General features: G+C 39.4%; 1 protein-coding gene across 3 annotated transcripts in view; it reads right to left on the minus strand.

The window, feature by feature from the left end:
• The window catches only part of LOC121521233 (pleckstrin homology domain-containing family G member 1), a 106,142-nt gene extending 100,895 nt beyond the window's left edge, over nt 1–5,247 (minus strand). For all 3 annotated transcript variants that reach the window (XM_041805041.1, XM_041805043.1, XM_041805040.1), the window contains exon 1: nt 5,040–5,247. In XM_041805041.1, the coding sequence (XP_041660975.1) occupies nt 5,040–5,124 (85 nt within the window). In that variant the 5' untranslated portion in view covers nt 5,125–5,247. The remainder of the gene's footprint in view (nt 1–5,039) is intronic.
• Between the last annotated feature and the right edge of the window lie 3,929 nt (nt 5,248–9,176).

The following is a 9,176-nucleotide window of genomic DNA, read 5'->3' on the forward strand; positions in this document are numbered from 1 at the left end:
TTAACGTTTGGAGTGGGAGATGTTTTTTTCAGATGATGGACCAGAAAAATGCATCAGAAAATGACAGACTCAGAAAGTAAAGACCTGAAACATGGGACTCATTAACATAACATTGATCCCAGAGAGGTAGTCTTGCACTACACTCCATTGTGATCTGTGTAATTCTAAGTGGCTAAGTTCTCACCCTGACTTGAGTTTTTCAAGCCAATCTCCTTAAAGTTTAACATGAAATTGGAGTGAGCTGATGTGTAAACACAGCATGTAAAATTCAGGAAAATTCCCTCTAAGCCATCTTCATGCATGTAATAAAGCTGCTGCTTTGTAATATTTTCTGACCAATTGGGCAAAAAGAAACTCTGGAAAATGTCAGAGGAAGGCTGTCCTGGTAGAAATTGCCAGGGTTGCATGTGTACAAAATGTTTTTGATAAAACAAAACTTTACATTCAAATAGGCAACTCCATACCTAACAAAGCATTTCCTAGTCTGAACTTTTAGGATCTTCCCATGTCTACATCACTATCAATGTAGAAAACTGAACATTTAGTATCATAAAAGAGAGACTCATAGTACAACTGTCAAAATGGATTAACCACACAGTAAAAGTGTGATTAACACCGAGTGCCTGAGTCAAAAAAGAAATCTAGCTTGTGCTATCAACTTCTTCCTCAGTGATTTCTTCTATCCTCCCATCCTCCCTTGCTCCCCCTCTCCTTGTCAGCTCCTTCACGCCTCAGCTCCTACATGTGACCTCTCAGCGGGGAGGACTGCCAGCAGCAGGTGAAAGATCATGACCCCCATACAAAGACTCAGTGCCCTACTCCTGCAGGCACAGAGGGTCCAGCTCCAGCCTCAAGCAGAGATTAAGAAAACAGGAGGATATCACATCACTCAACACCTACAGTTCACCACTGAGGATTTAAAAACAATGGCAAAGATAGCCCCAAGTATTGAAAACATAATGATAGGGAAACAAAATAGGGAATAACCTGCAAGTTTGTGTGTTTCTCCTTTTCCGGGTTTTTCTCAATGCATTATCAATCCCTTTAAAGATGACTGTTACAGCTCCAATGTACCACAGATATGAATCATCCCTCCTATGGAAGCCCAGTTGGGTCTTTCCGCCTGCAGTGTGTTTGATCTCCACATGATATCTGGAAGTGCTTTTGGATCACACTTAACACCAGCACAGCAGGTATATAATCATTAAACACAGGCATACACACAAACATGCCAATGTTTTTCCTATAAACTATCTTCATCAAACACACTCATGTCGTACACTTTCATACACACCACCTGGACCTGAATATAACAAGGTTAAGGTTGTGGAGTGATTTAAGATAATCTTCAAGGGAGAGAAATGTGATACAGCGCAGGACCAAAGACATCCTGTGGAGCCATCCGGCAGAGAGAAATCCAGTAAAAACATCAACCAGGAGACAGAGAGAGAGAGAGTAAGCTACCTGACAGCTGCAGAGCATCATAAACTTGGCCAACCATCACATCTAAAGGTTTGTTTCTATGTGACACAGATGAGTACAGTGGGACTATACTCACACAGAAAGGTCTCATTGGAATAGCAGAAACATGAAGCTCAAGTTAAGGCTGAAACAAGTTTGAAATGTCATGAGGATTAGGATTAGGAAGCATGAACGCCTGTACAAAATGTCAGCATCCAAACCATCCAGTGCATGCCAAGGTATTTAGTCTGGACCAAAGCGGAGACCTGACAGACACACCATTACCATCACTAGAGGCACGCTGCTAAAAGTGGCCCCAACAGCCACCTGCTATAAAAACCTGAGGTCACAAGGTCCTCAGAAGACAAGCAGAAGACAGTAAATCAGCAAACTACCGACAGGACATGAGAGGAGAGAGTCCTGTCTGTCCTGGTTTAATGTTACAGGGCAGCACAGCGGGAGGTGAAGGTGCGAAGGTCGTTCAATCTCACGTTTCATTCTCACGAGATTTGGAAGTGGGAAGAACACCTGCCGTCCCACTCTTCAACGCATGGGAAAAAACTGCCAGCCCACTAACCTCTTGGTCTGGGCTTATATTTTTACTTGTCAGTTATTAATCCCATCATTACAAAAATCCATATGCTAGAATGGCATCAGAATACCTGTAATTGATGAATAATTAGTGTGGTAATCTGTGGTAATTTATGATGACAAATGACAGATAAATGGACGGTAAAATGCATTTTTACAGAGATCGGTTTGACAAGATTTTGTAATATTTTACAGTTACCTGTCCATATGTTTTATTTTCTATCTAGACTTTCTTGGATAAACAAAGGTTTTTAACCCTTCAAGTCTTAAGCAATTGTCTCACACTTATTTCCTTAAAAAAGATTTAAAAAAAAACAACCTTGTGGTGTACAGTCAAGCTCAACCAGTGTTAATTTTGAGTTATTTTTAGTCTTAGTCTTTAGATTAAATGCCTTTTCGCTTTAGTCACACTATAGCTAGTCATTTCTACCCTTAAAAGTTTTACTCTAGTTTCAGTCCATAAAAAGATCTCACATTTTAGCCTTTACTTTTAGTCCAAGCATTTATTCTCTTGCCTAAATCAGGAACCAAATCATAGTAGTGTATTCTATGCACCCTGTCAATTCTGGGTCACTTCAATACAGATGCACTGTATTTTGAAAGATCTGAAAAATTCGTAATGTACGACAAAAAACTAAATTGCATTTTAGTCTAGTTTTAGTCATTAAGATCTATTTTTGTTCAGTCTTAGTCCAGTTTTTCTCATGGAAAAAGGTAGTTGACAAACACTTTTAGTCTAAAGGTCTTTACACACTGGGTTCGTTATTTTTGTCCAAATTTTTTGCACGTTGAAAAAGAAAATTGAGCTCATGTTGTTAGAATTACATTTGCATACTGACGCCAAAATTTTCGTCTGTCATATTTTTTTTCAGAACAGGTTCGATTTTATGCAAATTTTCGCATCAGTCAAAGTCATTTAAATGGGTGACTGATGATTCAAAACAGTGTCCGCTGCTTCCTCCTCGCTTGCGCAACACCACCCGACCCCTCCTCTCTCTCTCTCTATCGCACTGAACCCTCACTTCAAACACCAAAGTTTGCTCTTTTATTATGTGGATATCAACCATGGAAATATAACAGATAGACGGGTGAATGATGGTTCAGTTCAGCGCCTGTTGCTTTATTCTCTCTCTCACACTCCCCTCCGCCCAACCCCTCCCTCTCTCTTTCTCTCTCTGGCACCGAAACCTCACTTCAAACATCGTAGTTTGCCGGTGTATGTGGATATCAACCATGGAAATATGACAGATAAAGGCATAAGTTGTAACCTTCTTGCAGGTCATAACAGAGACTGAATTGTAAAGTTGCTCTCCATTTCTCCAACAAGGATTAGCACTATGAGGCATGAGCATGTGCTGTATGAAGCTCTATGTCATGATGGATCCAGCAGGATTTTAAAGGAGTGACAGAGACACAGGCTCGCAGTACGAAACTATTTGCCACATTCTAGGAATTTTCGCAGTGAAGGCAAATAAAAACGCATCAGGTCCAGTGTGCAAGGTCCGAGTCCGTGACGTTTTTTCGGACTACAGATCTGAATTAAATGGATCGGAAAATAACAGACACAGTGTGTAAAGACCTTTAGTTGTAGTCAAAAAATATAACACTTCTCTGAACATCCTTTTTTTTCAGTTCAACATGGACTTTAAGAATATGTAGCCTATTCTGCAGTAATATCACTTGAATTTTTTTCAAGTCATGAGACTACAAAAACAAACGAGAAAAAGAAAATGGAAATTAAAACATACTTTTATGGAATAAAAAGGCATTAAGAATTAGTTACTAGAGGTAGAAATGATGTAAAATGGATAAAAAAGGTGTTCAATATTGGATTTACTGGTGTGGATTAAATCCAACTTTAACTCAAGCCTGGGTTTGTCTGAGACCCCAAAATTTCTAAGTCTGCCACTGGGTTGGATTATTCATATATTACTTTAGGATACAGAGCTAAAGCAACCAGAAAGTTATCTTAAAACAGACAATTTAAGGGAAACGCTAGCTTAGCTTTCTCCAGCTAGAACAAAGTTCCTATAGGCTAATATCTTAAAACTTCACTCGTAATGTTTTTTATTTTATCCATAAAAAATTAAGTGTTAAGAATCTTTAAAAAACTGAATTTTTAACAGGGTTTATGTCTAGAAAGGTAGTTAGGTAGCTAGCTAGCTAGCTCTGTTTTTTTTTCTTTTTTTTTTTTTTGTTTTGCATATACTAACCTCACTGTCTTTTGGCAGCAGTTTTTGTACTGATACAAGGGTAATGCCAGAGTTTTTATCCAAATGTTGGTTACAAAAAGTTTATATCTCACAAAATGTCAGACTATTTCTGTAATTCTATTTGCAAAGGTAGGAGTGGATGTGATGGGCCCTGTCAATCATAGGCACAAGATGTTATTTGTGGTCCCTAATGTTGAGCATTTATCATCACTTATGAAAACTGAGGCGAATCAGTGTGAAAGTCACCTGTGAATGCCAAAAAAACCAGAGCAGTTACACCCCCTTCTTCCATCTGCTGCTGTTGCATAACAGCCAGAAGTCTGACCAAGCAAAAATAATCTGAAAAATACAGGTTAACTGTCTTTTTTTCTACTTAGAGCCAACGTCAATCTCCTGCGTCGTCTCTACTTTTGTAAAAGTACCCTCTAGTTACGCAAGACCAACTTTAAAGGTCAGTAAAAGTCAGAGTTCATCATCCTGAAAGCAGGACTTGATGTTCTTTCCGTTCGTCACACTTCCCTACTCTCACACATGCCCTCTCATAATCAGCAGTGCATTTCACTGCCCCCTGATCTTCATTATTTCACCCTCTTATGCAACCTGTTCCCTCACAAATCTCTATTATCTTCTATCAGCGTTCATCTGCAGGCGTTCATCACTGGGTCAGGCCTGCAGGCTACACGCGCGAGCACAGCGACTACACCTGCTCGCCCGTTTCACTAACCTGTGGGCCATCTGTGGGTAGGTGCTCGACATTATTGCATTTTCACTCACGGTTTTTCTTTGAAGGTGTCTTTGCAGAGAGCACCAGAGTGAATCTTCGGCTCCCTGCTGCTCTTGGAGACCAGTCCTTCTTCATTAAAAGCGCCTAAAAGCTCTTCTTTACACTTCAATACACTGCTTTCACGCTGACCCAGTTGGCAAGGTAGCCGGTTCAATTACTGAGCTGTGTCCTCGCCTGTCCGCTGATAAAATAACGATGGAAATGCGGCTCTGTCAAGCGTTACGTCATCATTGACGGACGTCTCACCTGCTGGAGGTTTGGGGTTCTTATTGATTTCCAGTGAGTCATAGTGGGACTGCAGAGGTCTAGGAATAAAGTCGTATTGCTCAAAGAATATTGCAGAAGTGACTTGGAGGAGAAAATTCATCTCATTTGCATAAATTCAAATTCATTAAACTTTATTTGTATTGCACAAGTCGTACATCTTATAAAGAAACTGAGAAGCTTGTAACAATATCAAGGAAAAGGCTTCTATAAACCATAAAATCCCAGATGTGGGGGTCTTATAAACTGTATTTTATATTTATCATTTATATCATTTATTTATATTCATTATTACATTTATTGTTTGTGACAATGTTGGGCAGGACATTTCCAATGAAAAATATCTTTAGGGATTTTTTCAGCTTAAATGAATTGAGTACAATAGTTAACAGTCATTTACATAATCAATTTCTGGTTAAACATGCTGCAACAATAAGACGTCCATTACAACTGTCTTTTCAACTTCATGTCCCCAAAGATTAATCTGCTCTGCAGTCAGGCAAACAAAGAAAAAACATTACAGGACCACCAATATTAAGGCAGTCCTTCACTTTAACCTAGCTATCATCAAATATCAGTAAAGAAGAAAATGTTTCATGGGGCATTATTAAAATGGAATTGTAAGATTGCTTTAGTGATACGTTGTTTTTCCTTTTGGATTTTTCTCAACAAAAATCCAGGAGGGTTTTGGGTTCAAATATCATGCCAGAGGGTAGGATGCTGAGGAAACTGTACTTGAGCCTAAGGCCACCCATAAATGGTGGAGCTTTTGGTGAAAATAGGCAGAAAGTGGCTAAAAGTGACAAGAAAAGTGCCCAGTTAAAATGGCAAAGAAGTGACAAAAAAGGTTAAAAGCAGCAAAAAAATGTGAGAATAAGGGGCTAAAAGGGGTCAAAGGTGCCATTCCTGATTTTTCTATGCAGAACCTGACTGATTAAATCTGAATAGAGCAGTAGAAAATGTATGAATTTATTGCATCCTGCTAAAACACAAGGCTCTAAGTGTGCGGTTGGCTATTTTGTTCAGCAAGTGCTTGAGGTGATCTCACTGACCCTACCTGTGTGGGACAGAGAAATCCCAGTAGACCCTCATAGGGTTTAGAGACCATACCTGAGGGGACATAGTTTTACTCTGTTGGGGTTTTGGTTTGACCTTTAGGGAGACATTCTTCTCTTCTTATGTAATGTCTTGGAGAAAAGCTCAAACAGTAGTAGTGAGATGTATTCTTGTCACCAAAATATAAGGTATTTCCCCAGATGTGATGTTTTTTAAGATATTATTTTTCTCCCTTTCTCTTTTGAAAGTTTTGTATTACTTTCATTTTGTTGTTAATGTACATGGAGTGAATTTTCCTCCTACTTAAAGATAAATGAAGTATGAAATTAGTTTGTGAATAAAGACCATAGCGTACCATTTTCATACTCCAGGTATTTAACCACAACTTTTTTCACAAATTTTTCCCCCTTTGATTTTTCTTTCACCCCTGTCCCTCAGAAGAACCTTTTCCTCCTTTTCTAGTGTTCGTTTATCCTTTCTCTCCTTTTTCTAACGCAGAAACCACCAGGGACACTGTTAGTCAGATTCTGAAGCAACTGCATCCCCCATCCAGTCTTGACCCTGACCCTGCCTGCAGGTTCCACCAACTTCACTGATCCGACTCTGACTCCACTTTATTTGTCTACTATTCAAATCTTCACCCACACTTACCTTCAGTCCTTCATCGTTCCACCTGTATACTCATCCATTCATTACGAGGCCCTTACCTTCATCCCTTGAACCTAAATTCCAATTCTATATCACATGACCCTTACTTTCATACCCTCCTTCCTCAGCCCTCAACTATCTCTTCATACCAAACATCACCCGCATTCCTTCATCCCTTGACCCTTAATTTTCTTGTCCTATCGCAAGACCCTTACCATTGCACCTTTATTCCTCAACCCTTACTTTTGTCTCTTCATCCCACAACTCTTACCTTCATCCCTCTATACCACGCCCTCATCACTGTACCTTCATCCCGTGACACTTGATATCATCCCTTCAACCCGCAAACCTGACCTTCATTTCTTCATCCCTCAACCATTGTCATCATCGCTTTATCCCATGACTCTTACCTTTGTAACATCATCCCTCAACCCTTAATAAAATCCCTTTATCCTTCAACCCACATTTTCATCCCTTTGACCTTTAACCTTTAGCTTCATCCCTCATATGTCTTTTTGATAATCATCATGTCTTCCTGGTGTAAATAAAAATCTTTACATTTGGAAAGGTACTTGGGAATAGAGAGCTTCTCTGTCCAGTGAAAACAGAATGAGTCAGAAATTCCAAAACCTGTTTCTGTTGAACTGGCATTGCTAACTCTTTCAGCAGTGGTGCTTTTTATGGACATTTCCAGTAACTGATTCTTGTCACCGTTTCACTTTAAAATGACTGCAAAAGAATCTGAAAGAATCCTGACCTTTCCTCTGAATTAGGTATTCTTTATGAGGGGCAGGATGTGTCTGTGATCACTGAAGGAAAAGTGGGTCAGTGTGAGGAGCCCATGGGGAACTAGCAGCCCAGTCCTGTACCTCATTTTTATATCACTGCCCCTCCTAATTTCATATTCAACATTTTACCATTAATGTCCTCACAACTATTGGAATGAATCAACCAAAAGTTTGAAGCTTGTGGTTTCATTTAAGGAAGCCTTATTTGCCTTTGTGGTGTTTTAATAAAAAACATCCTCTTTTACACACCAAATGGTTTTATTTGTTTTTGATGAGGTCGCAGCCTAAATCATTATCCTACAGAGAACAGGGTTTGGCCTCAGAGCCTTTTTGTCATGCAATATCATCTCTCACAGTAGGATGACTTCATTGTCAACTGAAACCACTGAAATCCTGAGAGCGATAAGGATTTCCCCTCAGGTAGCAGACGAGCAGACTAACAATACCAGAGCTGTCTGTTAACACTGCTGCCCTCTCAACATGTCAGCGTCTGGTCCTCCAGAGAAAGAAATTATAGCTGCCTAATAACTGTTTTTCTCCCCCGTATGCAGGTACAGTCATGTCTGGACACTTTCAGCTAAGCAGAAGTCTCATAGTCTAAATAGTTTTGAGTTCAAGGAAGAAGGTTATGGTCATGAACTGAGAGCAAGCCTTAAAAACATGACATCTTTGTTTCTGTTTTTTCAAAATAAGTCAGTTTAACATCATTGTAGAACACTCTCGTTAGAGGTAATTGGTTAATTGAATCACCTAACATTTATGAATTATCTCTGTCCTTAAATCCAAGCCTTGGTTATAATTACGAAAGGACATTTAGTGAAGAACTTTTGTTTCGTTTTTACCTTTCGGTCTGTTGTGCTGTTCACAAACATGCCTTTATCTCACATGACTCGGGACACACAAAATGACTTCCTTTCCTCAAGATAAATGTTTCCTGTGTTTAACGATGTTTACGCACGGCTCATTATGTGCATACATCAGTTTTTGTGTTATTTTTACCTTGAATTCCCAGCAAAAGTCAGCCATATTACCTCTGTGGAAGAAATGTTTATTAGTCAGTTATGGAAACAGGGCATCTGATTAAGGCCTGCATGTCTGAAACATTTTGGTACTTTTTACAAGTCTGAGCTGATGAAATAAAGGCTTTTTATTTACTATACCCATCTGAGTGACTGAAACTTCTTCACAACCTTCTAAGCTTGATCTCCACACAAAGGGACACATTTCTGTTTAACATCATTCAACAGTTTTCAATATTTTTCTCCCCACACCTAAGCAGCACTCCTAACATCTGCCTTTTGTCTGTGCGTGCCCTAAACTTTAGTTTGAGTCTCAAAGGGCCTTACCTAACCACAAAGGGGACAAAAAACA

The sequence above is a fragment of the Cheilinus undulatus genome, linkage group 14 (genome assembly GCF_018320785.1).
Source record: "Cheilinus undulatus linkage group 14, ASM1832078v1, whole genome shotgun sequence".
Lineage (NCBI taxonomy): Eukaryota > Metazoa > Chordata > Actinopteri > Labriformes > Labridae > Cheilinus > Cheilinus undulatus.